Source organism: Haliaeetus leucocephalus, unplaced genomic scaffold (genome assembly GCF_000737465.1).
Source record: "Haliaeetus leucocephalus isolate CR32 unplaced genomic scaffold, Haliaeetus_leucocephalus-4.0 Scaffold556, whole genome shotgun sequence".
NCBI lineage: Eukaryota > Metazoa > Chordata > Aves > Accipitriformes > Accipitridae > Haliaeetus > Haliaeetus leucocephalus.
In genome coordinates this window covers 4,356,772-4,374,867 of record NW_010972992.1, presented here as the reverse complement: position 1 = coordinate 4,374,867, position 18,096 = coordinate 4,356,772, and the positions used below count along the sequence as shown (strand labels likewise).

The 18,096-nt window shown below is 42.7% G+C and overlaps 2 protein-coding genes across 3 annotated transcripts; both read left to right on the top strand.

Moving 5' to 3' along the window:
* Positions 1-339: 339 nt before the first annotated feature.
* PGD (phosphogluconate dehydrogenase) lies at positions 340-12,397 on the top strand. 2 transcript variants are annotated; one of them, XM_010577334.1, is made up of 13 exons: positions 340-415; positions 981-1,056; positions 1,496-1,675; positions 1,812-1,877; positions 2,997-3,115; positions 4,523-4,592; positions 4,975-5,109; positions 5,846-6,035; positions 8,607-8,737; positions 9,253-9,386; positions 9,741-9,840; positions 11,394-11,516; positions 12,103-12,397. In XM_010577334.1, exons 2-13 carry the CDS (start codon positions 1,012-1,014, stop codon positions 12,220-12,222), a joined length of 1,413 nt encoding a protein of 470 aa, XP_010575636.1. In that variant the 5' UTR covers positions 340-415; positions 981-1,011; the 3' UTR covers positions 12,223-12,397. The 2 variants fall into 2 exon arrangements, with proteins under 2 accessions (XP_010575636.1, XP_010575635.1); XM_010577333.1 differs by lacking the exon at positions 340-415 and having other exon boundaries at positions 977-1,056.
* Positions 12,398-14,197: 1,800 nt separating this feature from the next.
* On the top strand, positions 14,198-17,516 carry APITD1 (apoptosis-inducing, TAF9-like domain 1). Its single transcript, XM_010577332.1, has 5 exons — positions 14,198-14,239; positions 14,516-14,639; positions 15,005-15,038; positions 15,676-15,742; positions 17,364-17,516. Exons 1-5 carry the CDS (start codon positions 14,198-14,200, stop codon positions 17,514-17,516), a joined length of 420 nt encoding a protein of 139 aa, XP_010575634.1.
* The last annotated feature ends 580 nt before the right edge of the window (positions 17,517-18,096 follow it).

The following is an 18,096-nucleotide window of genomic DNA, read 5'->3' as shown; positions in this document are numbered from 1 at the left end:
GGAAAGGCCTTAGAGACCGGGGGGGGGGGGGGGGAAGCCGGGCGATGTGCCCCAGGCGGGCTGAGGGGGAGGCCGGAGTGTTTTCTAGCCTCTCGCCTCCGCCGGGTGGTTTTCTGCAAAACCGAGTTTTTCGGCGGGCTGGTTTGGGGGAGCCGGGTGATTCCGTACGGTCCCCGTTTGGCCGGTTCGGCGGTGTGTCCGGGAGGGAGAAGGAAGGAGGGGATTGGGCCCCCGAGCCGCCGAGGGCGGGTTGGATTTTCGCCTTTAGAGGTTCTGCGCCGGCTGAGGGACCGCCAAGGAGAATAAGGCGGTTGACGGAGAGGCTTTTTGACAAAATCCGGGAGCGATCAGTTTCGGAGTCGTGGCCGTGAAGCAGGAAACTTGTTCCTGAGCCGAGGAACAGAGAAGTAGGCAGGTTGGGTTTCTCTACACGCACACCCCTTGCAAGCTGAACTCGGCAGCCTCTAGTAGAATATCCTCTTTTTTTCCTTCTTTTTCTTTGCTCGTCTCAAATCCGAGATAGTTTACACTGCAGAAGCAAAAATACGGTGTAGTGTTTAGACGTGATGTTCTAGTACAGCATCTGTTAAATGTGGAGCTGCAGTAGAGCTGGATCCATCAGTGATGTATTGGAGGCACTTACTTTACTCCCTGCCTCCTAGGGCAATGTTTTGCATAGCTTACTTTTTTTTTACTCATCTGGTTGTGCCTTGGTACTTGGGAAGAAATTTTGGTGACTTGAGACATGCTATATCTTGGTCTCCACTCTGCCTGCTGAACTGACTGGGAGCCACAAGGATCTCTTGCTGTAAGAGCCTACAGAATCAGTTCAGAGCATGTGCTACAGCTCTCTTCTAACATTTGTTAGAAAGGGGTGGGCTAGTCTAGTGGTTGGCAAGGTCAGGACAGAGGGTATGGATGCTAGTGCTGGATCACTGCAAATGAGACTTACCTGGTATTTTTGTTCTTCCACATTCCAGGGCTGACATTGCTTTGATTGGACTGGCTGTGATGGGTCAAAACCTTATTTTGAACATGAACGACCATGGCTTTGTGGTAAGCAAAGGAAAACGTTCAGAAAGGCTGACTTACTAGTATTTGGGATGGGAGCTGAGCATTTTGTGTTGTGTGGGTTTTTTGTTGTTTTGGGGTTTTTTTTCCCATTCGATGGTCTAATGGGTGTTGTTTTCTCTTTTTAGTTATAAACTAGGCTGCCCTTTGTCCTGTTTCCAGAGAAAAACAGCAGTGCATGCCTGTACTCAGCTAGCTACCTGATGTGTTACTTATATATGATTTTTCCCTGAAGTTTGCTTTGGGCTTGGCCATTAATCATAGGTTCCCAAGGCACTTGCAACGACATGCTGCAGGTTCATCCCTTAGGGAAGGTAGAAATGGGAGACGACGTGATGTTGAACCTTGCTTGTATAATTTGTAGTCTGAGCTAAAGTAACTGTCTGTTAGCAGCTTTTATTAGCATATTTTCTTGCTCCCCCAGGTTTGTGCTTTTAACAGGACGGTTTCCAAAGTGGATGACTTTCTGGCTAATGAGGCCAAGGGAACCAAAGTGATTGGTGCTCACAGCCTGGAAGAGATGGTCTCTAAGTTAAAGAAGCCCCGTCGCATTATCTTGCTGGTGAAGGCTGGAAATGCAGTGGATGACTTCATCAATAAATTGGTGAGGCAAACATTCTTTCTACCTGTGACTTCTTGCTGTCTTTTGGAGAAATTTCCTCTGGAAGATCTCAATTATTCATCATTAATGAGGCTTTGATTGTATGGAGAAAACCAAAATGCTGATTTATTTTTGGCAGGTACCATTGTTGGAGACTGGAGACATCATAATTGACGGTGGGAATTCTGAGTATAGAGATACCACGGTAAGCCTGTTTTCTACCCAAAGTGGATGAATAAAATACATGTTTCTTTCTCCTCTGATCATCAGAATAGTCAGTCAATAAGATGCCATCTCCCCTCTGCTCAGGGAAGGCCAAACTGAGTTATCTCTGCGAAACTAGATCACACAGCCTATTAAAAAGCAATTGTTATAGTAGTTAAGGACTATTCTATAAGTATATTTTTATAAAAGTTGCCCATATCATCAAAGAATATTTTTATTGATATCTTTTAAAGAGTGAAGGCCTTAGAAAATTTGCTGTTACAATCTTAAAGAGTTTTCAGGGAAATTTGAAAATCTAAGGATATTTATGGATTTGTTGTTATATCTTAATCCTACACGACCACGGGAAGATCCAGGAAGAGAAAACTGCTGGTTTGGCTGTCTTGGTAATGAAAACAGCAGAGTAATTATCTGTTTTTCAAAAAAAACCCCAAAAAGCCTGCTTGTGAGCAGGCTGTAACTATAGAAGTTATGTTAGCATATCTGGGATGCCTGCATGAAAATACTGCATTCAGATCAGTACTTCTGAATCTTAGAAGGAGTGCTGGTATTAGTCTTTCTGCTTTGGCATCCTGATCTTGGATAAGTGTATTGGCCGTGCCAGAGTAAAAAACAGATACTAAATGAGGATTAATACTTGGAGAGCTTGCAGCTCCCCTTAGGGATCTCAGCCTGTGCTTCTCCCCCAGTCAGAGGGAATTAGTTTCCCTTATGGTTGTCCATGCTTGCGCCTTCACTCTGCAATGAACGCAGCAACTCCACCTTGGGCCTAATCTGCCTCCCCCACATCTTTGCACACAGCATGTATCACCTGACACTTAATTCTGAGCCTTTTCCAGCCTCAGTACTGCTCTCTTCTATCCAGTGCTTATAAGGACTTCATTTTCTCAGCATATCTCTTTTGCAAGGATCCATGTCAAAGCAACAGGAAGTTTCCTAATGTTCACTTTGGTGTATGTACAAGTTTTCTCTAAAGTTGTCTTCTAGTGTGTCCAAAGCAAAATTGAAAACCTAATTTTAGGTCTGAATTGCTAACCTTTCTTTGTAAGGCTCTGGCATTAAAAGAAATTAAATAATGCTGCTCTGCTCTTTCTTCCAGAGACGTTGTAAGGAACTACAGGAAAAGGGCATTTTGTTTGTCGGAAGTGGTGTTAGTGGTGGAGAGGAGGGTGCCAGATACGGTCCTTCGCTCATGCCAGGAGGAGCCAAAGAAGCCTGGTAAACATGAGCTAGAATATTTTTTTTCAGAATGGTCTGCAACAATCATCATCTATTCACGTTGAGAGCTGAGAGAGGGAAGGAGGCAGGCGTGGGTGTGGAGAGAACAAGATATGTTGCCATCCCACTTCCTCAAGGCTCAAGATTTCTCAGTCTAGCTGGGGTCACAGGGCAGTGCTGAGCCTTTATGGCAAGCAGAACAAAGGCAGGTTTTTCTTCCAGGAATTCACAGGCAAAGTAGTACCTACAGAAATCTGAAGGGAGAAATGTGTACCAGGGGTAAAGTACTGTTCTTGATTATGATTTTTCTTTTAGGGCCCAACATGCTTGGAAATCTGTTACCCATGAAACAGGCAGCCGCAAACATCCCTGCAATGACACACATTATAAAAGGAGGCTTCAGTACATGTTTGCACTGACTATTGAATACATGAATTTTTTTGCAAGTTTTTGCCATGCTGTCTTGCTGTTTTGTATTCATGTTAGTGTAAAGGACTGTACATCAGTGTTCATATTGGACTTTATCCCTGGTTGCTCATTCTCTCTGTAAATGCACACAGAAGATGCATGTCCGGGCTTTACCTGAGCCTTAGAATCTCTTAAGTCCCTGTCCATTTGCGTTAGCATTTCATACCAATATCAGCCTGTTCAAATTTGACGGCACAAAGCCACAAACAACATAACAGTAATCTGCTGTGTGACCATCTTTTTGCCAGAAACAGTTCAGTAAAGACAGCTTCTATGTGCCACCCTTACCTGAACTTTGTCCCCCACCTCTTTCACAGCAGCTGCAGCCCGCGTGCCAGCCATGCTCCTTTCCCAGTGGTCACTTTAGGCTGCTCCAAACTTGGCATTCTGTAATGCTGTCCTGTTGGCTAAGCAATGTACTACACTTGGGGAGCCTGGCAATGACAGAAGCTCCTAATTACTGCAGTAATGCAGATGACTATATCCTGACTTGCATTCATGGAGTTTCTTCCTGCCAGATCACTCTGGATTTTTCTTGTGGCTATAGAACAGAATGGGATTTTGTTTCGGCTCTGCCACTGATCTTCTCTTGAGTGTGAGACTGTATCATAACCTGCCTCTATTTCCCCATTTCTAAAATGGAGAAGATAATATTTGGACTCCTTTAGGTACATTAAGTTTGTCTGCACGGTGCTGTAAGCATGACATGGGTTGTCCCCATTTCTTGCAAACAGTGTCTAGTTCTGGGAAAAACATGCATTTTATTGGACATTTCTGTGTGGTGGGTCATCAGCCTGCTAGGATGCCCTCATCCCAAACTGCCTTTTGGCAGGTTGCAGAAGGATGCATCATATCGAAGTTTTGTTGTTTTTTTTTTTTTTTTCTTGTGGTATTTGTGTCCTCTGCCTATCTGCTGAGGCGTATTATTTCTCCCCACAGGCCCCACATCAAGACCATATTTCAAAGCATTGCTGCTAAAGTGGGATCTGGGGAACCTTGTTGTGACTGGGTAAATATTTACTTGATACTGACCTTAACTTGTGGTTAGATCCATGCTTAGGTAGTTTGGTTGCTGAAGCTCATGCATGTTTGTCCTTAATAAAACCAGCAACACTAGTGGGTTGATTTTCTGGCTGACTGCATTCAGTTCAAATCTACCATCTCTGATAACTTATCCCATACAATGGAAAGACAAAGTTTTATGGCTGGGTCATGTGCTGGGGGAGCTAAATGGATCTGTGACCCACAGTGTTTTCAGCTTTCAGTTTTCAAGCACTGGGCTTGCTTCCTTTCTTCCTTCCTTTAGGCAGAAGGAAGCCATAGGCAGGTATTAAACGCTGGAAGTGGTGACAGCACTGTTGCTGATGGCGTTTTTTGATGTTTCCTGACAGGTAGGAGATGAGGGTGCTGGACACTTTGTGAAGATGGTGCACAATGGGATTGAATATGGAGACATGCAGCTGATCTGTGAGGCCTATCACCTGATGAAAGATGTGGTGGGCATGGAGCATGATGAGATGTCAAAGGTAATCTGTAGTTTTTAGGGTCTTGCCTTCTTGAGCCATGGTGGCTGTCTGCTGTTGATGGAGGCATCTGGGCTTGGGTAAAGCTGCTGTATGTACATGAAGTTAATTTTTCTAACATGCCTTCTGCCAAGGGCAGTGCACAATATTCCTGAGCTTCAAATGAGGTAGGGAGCAGCAAGCACGTACGCCTGAATGTTTATAGAAGTTGTCTGAACTCTCCCATTCTGCAGTTGATTTCTCCCCAGGAAGCACCTTCTTCTGTAGAGATAGAAATTATAAAAAAGCTAGTAAAACACTGAGCATTATAATCAAGCAGGCAAATCTTGCAAAGACCTTATTTGAAGCATGTCAGTACGTATGATGTGTCTTGAAAGGGCAGTCCTGTTTCCAGCCATCAGTGCCTATGATGACAGGCAACAGGATGGGCTATGCCTCTGCCTTCCCAGTTGGAGATGGGTGCTCTGCGGCTCTGAGTCTGGGCTGTGCTCCTTCCAGTGCAGGGCTCCTGCACAATGGTTTTTCAGCAGTGCTGAAATAATTGGTAGATGCGGCAGGGTACCAATAACCAGTAACTGAGATGGTATGACCCGCTTCTGCATGTATACATATATGTATGTATATGTATACATATATCAATAAATCAGTCGATACGTATAGTAGATACATAATAACTCAGTGTGTGTGTATATATATATGTTTGTGTGTATATACATATACACTTTTTCTCCTTTTCTAGGTATTTCAGGAATGGAATAAGACAGAGTTGGACTCTTTCCTAATTGAAATCACAGCTAATATTCTCAAATTCAAAGACAGCGATGGCAAATACCTCCTCCCAAAGATCAAGGACAGCGCAGGACAAAAAGGCACAGGAAAGTGGACAGCCATTTCAGCCCTGGAGTATGGAGTCCCTGTCACACTCATAGGTAACTGGTTCTTTGATCTGGCCTTGTCTTTTCTACCCGCATGTATCACATCACAGTAAGGAGCATGGTAACAGGGAATCTCAGAAATGAGCCCACACTAGGGCTTGGCTCACAGAAGAGGGTCTTCTAGGTGTACCTGTTGCAGTCTTTCTGCCCTTGAGAGCTCTTACTGTTTTTCTATGCAGGGCTTGTTTTTACCTGGTTTCTCAAATGTCGGTAGTACTGTTACCATGCCTTTGTCCATGCTATCTTCGCAGTGCTGGTGATGACTCAGTAACAGGTGAACGTAAGTGCAGTGCTAGAAGTGTCATGCTAGATTGATGCAATGTTCTTCTCAGTAATCCTCCACCTTATCTGCTACTCCAAATCCCATCATAGCCTTAAAAATATTAAAAACAAAAGAAAAAAGAAAAAAGGTGGGGGCAGGACACCCTCAAAACCTTGTGCTTGACCACTGCTTGATAAGTATTTAGACTTCTCTGAAGACATAAGAATTATTTTTCAGGTATCTACCTAAGTCTTTTATTTCTGTGTTTCAGTATAACTTACCTAACCCAGCATTAGTGTGGCTAAACAGGAGCACGGGGGCCAGACTGTATTACAGGTTGAGGAGCACAGTCAGATTTTTTTTTGAGAATAGCAGCACACTGCTACCCTGTGATGGCGGCTGCTGTCTTTCCACCACAACAGTTGATTGAGATGTTTCTTTATATACCCTGGACTGCTGCTGTTTTTTGTTTTGTGGCTAATAAGGCTGCTGATCCAAAGCCAAACTAGGATGATGGAAATGTATTTTGTTATTGCTTTGCATTATATCCCTAAAGTGTGAGAATTTACCTGTTCACGTACATATCTAACAGCCTTGTTGCCTACCTTTTTATCTAACCTGGCCTCTGAATGGAATTGTGACGCAGGAGTTGTAATACATCTGTAACACGTTTAGAGTGTTCTCTTACCACAGGTCCAATGTAGCCTTTCTCATTGACTAAATAAGATGACTCAACAGGTTCTTTGCTCTGATTGGCTTTAATTTTCATGCTTTCTCTACCTCTTTTTCCTTTCCCTTGGCTGGTCAGCTCCTGTTGTATTAGAAGATATTAAAAACTGTAATAGGCTAAAAGAGAGTAACTGCAGCAGTAGCTATCAGAGAAACACGGCTGCATTCCAATAACATATTTTTACAAAACAAGTTACTACAGCTATAGTCTTTCAGTTCTAGGCTTGAAACAGTGTTTCTCACTTGTGCTGTTAATATTCTCCTGGTTCTTGCAAAGATCAAGGGTGGAGGAGACACTCCCTAGTCCTCTGCAGTACCAGGGGAACATTGTTAGGTAATGATGAGTTGATAGGGAAGTATGTGCAATGGCCTTTGCACAAACATGGCCGTTCATAGGGCAGTTGCTGTGTGTGTGGTTTTACTGCATAAGCGTGACGTGCAGACTTCCGTTTGTAAAAGCAGAGTCATGCTACTCCTGCTTTTTCCCGATTTCCCCCCCCGCCTCCTTCTCCTCCCCCCGTGTAGAAGGAAGTTTTTGCATAAATGAAGGGGAGCCAGTTCTGATTTTGATATGATCTGTTAATCCTACTGCAGAGAGGTTCCAGAATCTTGTGAAAACATTACTCATTCATCTTTTGTTGTTGTTTGTTTGGTTTTGTTTTTTTATTTGGGGGGGTTGTAATTCATGACTCACTCAAAAGGTAGAAGAAAAGTTCAGTATGAAGACTGTAATAAACTTGATTGCTTTTCTTTTATCAGACTCTGGAAAGGAAGCTTCCCTCCTCCCCTCCCCCGCCCCCCCAATTAACAATACTATCTTCAATTGCAAATAAGTACAACTTAAAACAGCATGATTAGGAATTGACTGAGCCAGATCAAGACATTGTCATTCAGGCTTTCTCTTTAGGTGCTGAAGATACTGCTTGGCCCTGGCGAATGAGATTTAGTAACCTGCTTAGTGATGTTACAAAACTTTCTTATGGGCTTCTGAATACTAGTGTTATGGGTCTAGTAGATTTGTAGAACTTTCTCTTATAAGTGAACCTGCTCATTTATTCTTGATTTTAATTGCTCTTACTTTGCATGTGTGTATTTCAGAGCACATCTAGTTAACGTGAATTGGCATTTATGCAACAGCTTTTTATCTTCAAAGCATGATAACAATAATTAGTGAAGTCTTCAGCCTTGCCTGTCCCCAGACTGCAGGGCAACACTGTCTGTCTTTTAAAGATAGGAAGTGATTTTAAACTAAATTCTTAAAACTAAGAGCTGGTGAAGGTTCCTGAGCATAAATTTTCATGCAGATGACTTGTGGTTTATTTTTTTTTCTTTATCATTTGAAAGCTGTATCAGTCAATATTTACCCAGTCGTTATGCTGACTTGGCAGTTTTGTTCCTCAGTAATGCTGTTGAAATAATTAATTTGTACACCTCTCTCCCCATCTGACTGTTTCAGTATGTATGTGGCTCATTTTTCAGTGGTGCTCTCAGTGTGTGCTTGAGGACAAGTATCTCAGACCTTAACAGTAATGCCGAACTTTCTAATTATCTCCCCTTTCCTACCATACTTAAAGGTGAAGCTGTGTTTGCACGGTGCCTGTCTTCCCTCAAGGATGAGAGAGTACAGGCCAGTAAGCTGCTGGATGGGCCTAAAATGACTCAGTTCAGTGGGAACAAGAAAGCTTTTCTGGAGGACATACGCAAGGTGAGTCACTGTGCTCGCCAGAGTGCTGTATTAAAGCTGCATATCAAAGCAGGTTTTGGATGCTGTAAACCCTGGAGAGGAGTTCTTGTGTTTCCATTTCATGACAAGTGGTTCCTGCTTTCACCCATCCCACTGTGCATTGTCTAGTGGTGTCCACAAAGCATAGTGTGACCAATGTCTTTCCTGACCAAAGAATAGTCCTGAAGGTATTCAAGTCTAAGCCACAGTGGGCAGTGACAACTAGCTGGGGTGCAGAAGTCATAATTCATGCACAGGAGCTTACTTTTTCACCCTTCAACACTCCTGTCTTTGTAATGGGGATAATAGCTCTTGACCTCTCTCTGTGGGGACCAAACTTTCCAACAATTAGAAAGGATATTTTCGTTCTCAAATAGCTGGAATGTGGCTTCTCTACTAATCCCTAATGATATGTGGCCTAAACAGAGCATGTAGACGGTGAAGTTAATCATTCAACTTTGTGGGACTTCACTTGGATTGTGAATTTGTTTTTTTAGGCCCTGTATGCTTCCAAGATTATTTCATATGCTCAAGGCTTCATGCTGCTGAGACAAGCAGCCAAAGAATTTGGCTGGACACTGAATTATGGTGGCATTGCACTAATGTGGAGGGGAGGCTGCATCATCAGAAGGTAATTAAGATGAGGAGGTAACTTAGTTGCTGAGGGGAGAAGAGCAGGCAATTTAGTTTATGGGGTGCTAGACTGACAAGCCTAGAGATTTTCTTGGAAAATCCGTGGAGTTAATCTGCTGATAAGATACTGAGAGGCTGTCTCTGTAGACGGCACTAAAGGTTGCCAGATGAAGCCAATTCTGTGGTGGTTTGGCTACTGCAGATTTTCTTCGGTCTTCGTTTTGTTTGCATCTTTCTCAATGTTTGGAATCTGAGTCTGGCTGAGTTAAATTTTGGCACTGTAAGTTTGGGATTCTGGGCCTTTGTTGGAAGCTGTGAAACTTTATTCCTGGTTTACATGTGTTCTGCCTAGTGTGTTCCTGGGAAAAATCAAAGATGCTTTTGATCGAAACCCTGAGCTCCAGAATTTGCTGTTGGATGATTTCTTTAAGACAGCTGTTGAAAACTGTCAGGTGAGTTTCCAAGGAAGGAAGAGCATAAAAAACCCAATAGTTTACAGTCTGAACTTCTTCAGCTTCTTCCCCAGGAATTACCTTCACAAGTATATTTAGACTAAAAAAATGAAAAGGTAGAGAATGCAGCATCCTTAATCCCAAAGATCTCTAACCAATCCTTAAGCTCTTTGGGACTGTGTATGTGTATCTGTATGCACATAATGTATGGGTGTAGGAATTCATCATCTATGGCTTCAAGGTACCCTTCTTTAGTAGAAGGTTATCAGTCTTATAGGATCAGGACAGGAAAAAAACTACGTAGTTGGAGCTGGTTGAAATTGAACAAGAAAGTTACCATGATGAGGTAGGCTATACTGAGGTCCAAATTAGAATTTTGCCAGACACCAGGGTTAGCAACCTGTCCTTGAAAAAATGCCTACAAATGCCTCTTTGCCTCTATTTCATCAGAAAATTGGAGAATGTTAGTTCTAAATGACAGGAAAAAAAGGGGGTTCCATCACTGAAGTACTGCTTTATAAATCAGCGTCCAGATACATCAAGCAATGAACTGAGGTCTCATGTGATGTTGCAAGGTATATTTGTACTGTCAACCTAAAGATAACACAGGAGCAAACAAACGTATAGTCCTTGTTGTGTCATGGTCCTTCTCTTTGATATTAGCCAAGCTACTATTAGAAACTTAAGGTTTCCATTTTACTGTTACAGAAGAGCCTTAGGCAGAAATCTAGCAATTCAGAAGAACCGTGATGTGAGGAAAAAAAAGTCTAGCCTGTGTGAACATTCTCATCACTGCCCTGCATCTTGCACCTACTGTGCACTTGGATTTCAGTTGTACAGAGCATAAAGCTCTGTTCTGTTACCATTGTTTGCAGTAGCACCAAAATAACAGTGTTCAGACCTGCCATTCATTAGACCTAGGTCTGTCCAAACAGCGTCCTGCTTTGGATGGAGTTGACAGGCAGAACTAAAACCAGATTATCTGACCAACAAAGAAGTTATATATTATCATTAATAATTCTTTTAACTGAAGCTGAATATTCCATGCAGGTTACTAAATCACATGTACAGTTGAAATGAGGATTATCCACATGTCTGTCTGAAATATTGTGCTGACCTTTTATGCCTTTGGGCAGGCTTTGTACTGTGCTTGATTAGAGATCCTGGAAGTGCCTCAGTGTTTGCTCAGTATGTTCCCCGCTGTGTTGATACTTTTGGGATGCACTGATTATGTTTATGTGAAAGAACATAATCCTTGCTTGCGGCTGTGGTTTGATTGCATGTGTGGTATATGTCTGCGCTTTTATTGTCCCATTTGTTAACTCTATCTTACTTGCCATTATTTTGGATCAAACTTGTTTATGTAAAATCAGGAATCTGCTGCTGCATTTGCTCAGACTTGGTCATTAGATTTCATGTAACGTGAAACAGTACATGCCATTGTACTAGAATAGTTCATAGGCCTGCACATAGCTCTGAGTGAGCACTGCTTAGTTTCTTTCTTTTCTTCTCTGTCGTCCGCCCCCACCCCCCACCCCTTTCCTCTTTCCCAGGACTCCTGGCGACGTGTAATCAGTACTGGAGTACAGATTGGTATTCCTATGCCCTGCTTCACTACAGCACTTTCATTTTATGATGGATACAGGCATGAAATATTACCAGCTAACCTGATTCAGGTAGGTGCCTGAAATAGTGTAGCAGATCTTCTAGCTACTGAAATATCATCATGTTGTTATTTAAATACTGGCCTAAAGGCCATGATGGCAATATGTCCTAATCACTCCAACACTGTAAAGATTAAGGCATAGATTGCCTAATACAACTCTGTTAAACCTGAAATTCACAGCAATAAAATACTATGAGATGTCTGGATAAAGAACACCAGAGATATTGGTATGACGGTGCCCAGCATGTGTTAGTATTCCGTCTGTGAACCAAGGGTAATGATATCTTTGAATCAAAATGCTTTATAAAGAAGTAAGTATCTTTGAGCCTTAGGATGTATGCAAGTGCTTGTTTTTTAGATTAGTACCTAGTAGAAATAATATACTTGTCTTTCTACAGAACTCTTAATTACTAAATGTTAGTAAATGTTTCATTGCAGTGATTTTGCTAATAATGAGAAAATAAGTTTGAATGTTATAATATTGGAGTCACATGTTATTTCTAGTATTCCTATAGTCAAGTATCAGTAGGTACAACTTCTAATACTCATAAGACTCTGATATTCATTTGTCTATTTTGTGTGTGTTCTTATTCTAGGCTCAGCGTGATTACTTTGGTGCACATACATATGAATTATTATCGAAGCCAGGTGTATTTATCCATACTAACTGGACAGGCCATGGAGGAAATGTGTCCTCTTCTGCCTACAATGTCTAATTGGAAGTATTTCCTCTTGAAGCCAAGATACTGTAGATCTCAGATATTCTTCCTAGAATACCACTTTTTACTGTACTGTGCTAGAACTTGTGTTGGGACACTTTTGTAATAACTTGTGGGTATATTTCATATATATATATATCATATAAGAAAGCTAAATAAATTTGCTTATAAAGGCATTGAGGTGTTTTCTTTCCACTGCTGCTGGCCAAAACTGGCTAAAATGTCTCTGTGCGGTATTTAATAGAATACATTTTAAAATTATATTTTTATTGTATTATAGTGCATAAACTCATAGGGATCAAGATAGAGATGATTGCATTTCAATAATTGCTAAAGTGGAGAATGGCAGACAGTCAGCACAGTAAAGCTACACAAGATTCCAGGGAGGTAAAGGCATTTTTTGGTTGCCATTGTTTATTCGTAACAGGCAGTAGGTTCTTAAAGGTTAATTCCTGGGTGTTCACCTGCACACAGTCTTTCACACTGTGAGCTATGTTTGCTTTCTATGAAAGGGTGAAGGGTGGGATAGATCATGGAGAAACTTGAATGCAGGTCATGGGTGTCAAGACTGATACTTCTGTCACCAAGCCATTCTCCCTCCAACTGTTGTTCCCAGCTTTAAGCTCTGGCATAAACTGTTGGCTTAGCTGTGTGCTTGCACTCTTCTCCCCAAATCTCCTGGCTTCTTTGCCTCCTCTTCCCATGAGGCAATTAAAAATACCTGCAGTGGCGTGCAAAGTTGGCCATGTTTGATATCCTCTTCCTGCAATCCCACTGCCAGTCATCTTTAGGACTTCAGAAAATACACCTGTGTGCCTGTACCTTTTTTTTTTTCCCTCCTCAGAACCTCTCAAGTTTTAAATTTCTTGCTGTCCACTGATTGTTATATTAATTTTTTGCTTCATTTATCTCTGCTAAGACAGTTAGCTACTTAGTTGAATATCTGTATAATTAGCAAAAGATTACTTTCCATTTAAAGCACCTTTTCTGCAGATTATGTGGTAAGATTTAGGAATCCTATAAAATAAATGTGTGACAAATTGCAGGCAGTAGTGATAACGGGAGGGTCACGAACATTTTAGTAGTCAGTTTGCCCCAGCATTTGTTGTTTAGGTTCTCCAGCAGGAGAATTGTATTAGAAACTACCACGGTGAACAGTAGGAGCAGTTTTGCCAGTTTATTGTGTGCATAGGCGTTGTGTTTTGGAGGAAAATGACATACTCCCCCACTGATCTGTTTTAGTGCCTAGTACGATAGTAGCGCTGAGAAGAATATCTACTGCCTGGAATCCCACTGTGCTGAAACCTGACGTCTGCTCGGTCGGAGCGAGCAGTGTGCGCCTCACTGGGGTGATGGGGAGCCGTGCGTGTTCTGTCACCTCATTTGAACTGAACCGTTTAGGGGGAAGGGAGGGGATGGGGACATCACCTGATGTTGCTTTACATCTCTCTTACTAGCTCACCTCGCCCGGACACACGCATTAACTCCCGATCGAGGGACGATCTTTCACGGTGGGTCCAGAGCCCTCACGCAAGGTGTTCGAACAGGACGGGTGCTGTCATCACCGCTTAAAACCAGATCGTGCCCCCGTCAGCAGCTTCAAGGGTAACGTGCAAAGCCTCCTGCGCACCCACCCCGTCCTGGCCGTCCGTCCCTACAGCGGGACTTGGTTTCCCTCTCCTTCAAACACCCCTCTTCAGCCACAAGGCGGGAGCGGGGGGTCGCGGCGGTTTCCTCGGCCCGTCGCGGGGCGGTGACGGTTGCTGGGGAGGGCTGGGGTCTCCATCGCAGCGGCCCCTTTCCTGCAGCGGCCCCTTTCCTGCAGCGGCCCCTTTCCCGCAGCACCCGGACGACGGCCCGCTGCTGAGGTAACGGCGCTGCCCCGGGCTGCGCGGGGCGGGGGCGTCCGAGATGGCGGCGGCGCAGCCCCGCCCCGCCGCGCTGGGCGGGAAACCCGGCTGAGGGCAGCGCCATGGAGGCGGCGGGCGGTGAGGAGAGGGTCCTTCTCACCCAGGTACCACGGGGCTGGCGTCCTCTCCTTCTCCCCGGGCCCACAGCTCCGGCCCCGCTCCTACCGTTGCCGGAGCTGGCCCCCGGGGACGCTGGGGGAGGGCCCGGCCGGGACAAGATGGAGCCGTGGGGGGGGGGGGGTGTGGGGCAGAGAGTGATAAATGTGGTGCTGCGAGGCGTGCTGGGGTCCGTAAACGGTCGTTTATGTTGCGTCCTTTTAAGTAGTCTTGATGGTTTACGCAAAAGAGAGCTGACCTGTCACTGCTTTGGATCCTTTCAGAGGCTGAAGGCTGCGGTTCACTACACGGTTGGCTGCCTGTGTCAGGATGTTGCAGAAAATAAAGAGGTGCAATTCAGCAAACAAACCATTGCAGCTATTGCAGAGATCACCTTCAGGCAGTGCGGTACGGAAGTTTGCATATTATCTATTTGTTCAAGAGCACTTGCTGAGAAACGATGCTTTAAAAAAAACCCCCGGCACTGGAACTAGGTATCACTGGTGCATTGTTTCTTGCACTACATTTTTTAAAGTACAAGAAATAGTGATTTTGGTTTTCAGACCTGGAAAAAGTATTTAAAAGTATGTGGAAATATTGTGTGGGGCACCTGCCTGTGCAAGAGTGGCACGTAATAACAAGTTATGGTCGCTTCTCATAACTAACTTGGATAATTTGCAGTTACACTTTGTAACAGCTAGAACTGCGTTACATATCTCTTCCTACTCAGAGTTAGCATTTTAAAATACATGGTGTCTTTGTGTTTTCTCCAGAGAACTTTGCAAAAGACCTCGAAATGTTTGCAAGGTAGGTACTGGAACACTTGATTGTTACAAAGGCTTTCTTTTTTTATGTTCAGCTCCAATAACTAGGTAATCTTTAAAATACATCTTGTAATTAAAGTTTTAAAGGGCTCTATTGGCTGATTAAATAGTGGCTGTGAAGTTAGGAAATAGATATTCCCCTGTAGGTTCTTCCTGATCTTGGAAGTTCATTTATGTAGTACAAGTGATTGTTTAGATTAATGACTATATATAATTGTCAAATGTGTTGATACATAGCAGTACTGGATGGTTTGGGAGTGACAGATGTTTACTAGCATGCCTGTGTTTCATCTGGTTGCTCCAAGGAGGTAAGGGAATGTTTAAAGGAGTCAGAACTTAACACAGTGACCTACTGGCAAGTAAGAGGGAACGGAACAGTGCTGCTTGAGGTTCTGGTTGCTGAATTCTACTGTTTTTACGCAGGAAGTGTGGGCATTTAGATGTACACATACAAACTTGTAAAATAGGTTTTTGTGTATTATAGTTGGAAAAGATAGGCATGTTTGGTTTACTGGGTCCCTGTTAAGCCCTTTTAGTTAGTGTTCTGAATTAGATGCTGTACGGCCTGTTACAACCAATGTTGGCAAACACATTAAGGGGTATTTTTTAATTTTATGCAGGCATGCAAAACGAAGCACAGTCACTACAGAGGATGTGAAGCTTTTGGCTAGAAGGAGCAATTCTTTGGTGAGATTCACTGTATTTTCTGTCTCACAACATTCCTAAGCCAACTCGTTAATTCCTAAGAGCATTTGAATGAAGGCTACAGATGATGAAGCAACTGTTGCTTAAGCAATTCCACTGGCTTATAGATGATGGATGGGCATGATCCAGTGATTTTTTTTAATTTTCCTCTTATTTTGCTTCATGACACTATGGATTTGTGTGGGCACACAGATGTGATTGCAATTCAAGCAGCAATGTTCTGGTTGCAACAGGGCTGCTGAGGTTCCAAGTACAAAAGTGCAATAAACAGACACATTATAGCATTGTCAATCTTGGAAATAAATCACTTGGTTTTTTTCCCTGATCTTGTGTTCCCCTGCTTTAGCTTAAGGTCAGGAATAGCTTGAGTCCACCTTGCAGTACTAAGTCTCCTAACATTAATATAGGGATGATTCACATTATTGTATTCTCTTATGTGCTGATCTGTATGATGTTCAGTGGACTTAAATTCACTTATTGTTTACGACATACCTGTAAATGCTTCCATGAAGAAGAATACTTCCAATACTAATTTTAATTTTATGTGAGGGGACTTTTTCCTTCCATCTGTGGTTTGAAATATGCAACACGACCGTGCCCGAGAAGGCATAGTAAATGTTGGAGCTGAATTTTGTGTTCCTAACTCTCATGTGCTGTTTACGTTAAGTGGGTGCAGAGAAATCTTCCAGTATCTCTGTGCTGTCGTGATTTAACCCCAGCCAGCAACTAAGCACCATACAGCTGCTCACTCACTTCTCTCCCACCCAGCGGGATGGGGGAGAGAATCAGGGAAAAAAAAAGTAAAACTCATGGGTTGAGATAAGAACAGTTGAATAGGACAGAAAAGAAAAAAAATTATGACAATAGTAACACTAATAAAATGACAATAATAAAAGAATTGGAGTATACAAAACAAGTGATGCACAATGCAATTGCTCGCCACTCGCTGACTGATGCCCAGTTCGTTCCTGAGCAGTGATTCCACCCTGGCCAACTCGCCCCCAGTTTATATACTGGGCATGACATCACGTGGTATGGAATATCCCTTTGGCCAGTTTGGGTCAGCTGCCCTGGCTGTGTCCCCTCCCAGCTTCTTGTGCCCCTCCAGCCTTCTTGCTGGCTGGGCATGAGAAGCTGAAAAATCCTTGACTTAGTATAAACACTACTTAGCCACAACTGAAAGCATCAGTGTGTTATGAACATTCTTCTCATACTGAATCCAAAACATAAGACAATACCAGCTACTAGAAAGAAAATTAACTCTATCCCAGCCAAAACCAGGACATGTACTCAGATTGTGTCTCAGCAGTTACTCAGAGTTGTAGTTTGCCAATGTTGCCGTCTTGGTTGTAGAGATGGATGTAACATACATTTATAAATCCTAGTCTTGCCAGGGCATTTCAGTATCTGAGGATATCCAGCTTAGACTGAGGGCTTCATGCAAGAATTAAAACTAGTTGATGTTTGTCAGCCTTTTTGGAGTGTCTGTCATCTTTTTTGTAGTAAGAATTTGCCTTGTTAATTTCTCTGAAACATTTATCTGTAATTTATCATGAATAAATGAAGTTCCTCAGTAGATGACTGATGAGTTTCTTGTTCTCAGCTGAAGTATATCACCCAGAAGAGTGATGAGCTCATATCAAGTAACATGGAACAAAAGGAGAAGAAGAAAAAGAAGTCCAGTGCAGCTAAGGGAGGGAGAACTTCTGGGGAACAAGTCATTGCGACTGAAAGCGAAGATTCCAACATGGCATGATTTACCTTTCAAGTAATGTTTCTGGTCATTCTTCTCTTATTGTCCTAGAGGAACCAAAGTTAGCCTATTAGAGATTCCTCTTGCACGTTAGCAACACTAATGAATCTTTGGGTTTTTAAGTGAACACAATTAGTTGGATTTTTTTGTTCCAGAAATGAAAGGTCTGTCAGAATTTAGTAAAGCTTACAGCCAAAATGCCTTAATTGCTGACAAAAAGCTATGTTTACTGTTATTAAAAAGAAAATCCTTTAAATAAAGAGTTTAAAGCAGAACATTCTCACTGACGGTAATACCTCAATATGTGGAACTCCCTCCATGCTGCGACTTAGTTTCTCCAGTAATTGTTTGACTCCCTCCTTGTTTCCATTTTTGATACTTTTGCTTAGGTATTTTGAATATATTTGTTTTAATAGCATTATCTCTCACTTGTTGTCTTAACAATTAAAACATGTTTGGTGTCATTTTTCACCTGTGATACCGGTGTACAATCTTCACTTTCAGTAAGTTGCACTACATTTCTAATTTTACTATAGTAATATGGCTCCGGAGTGGTGGTCAGGAATGTATCACTATTGCCCTC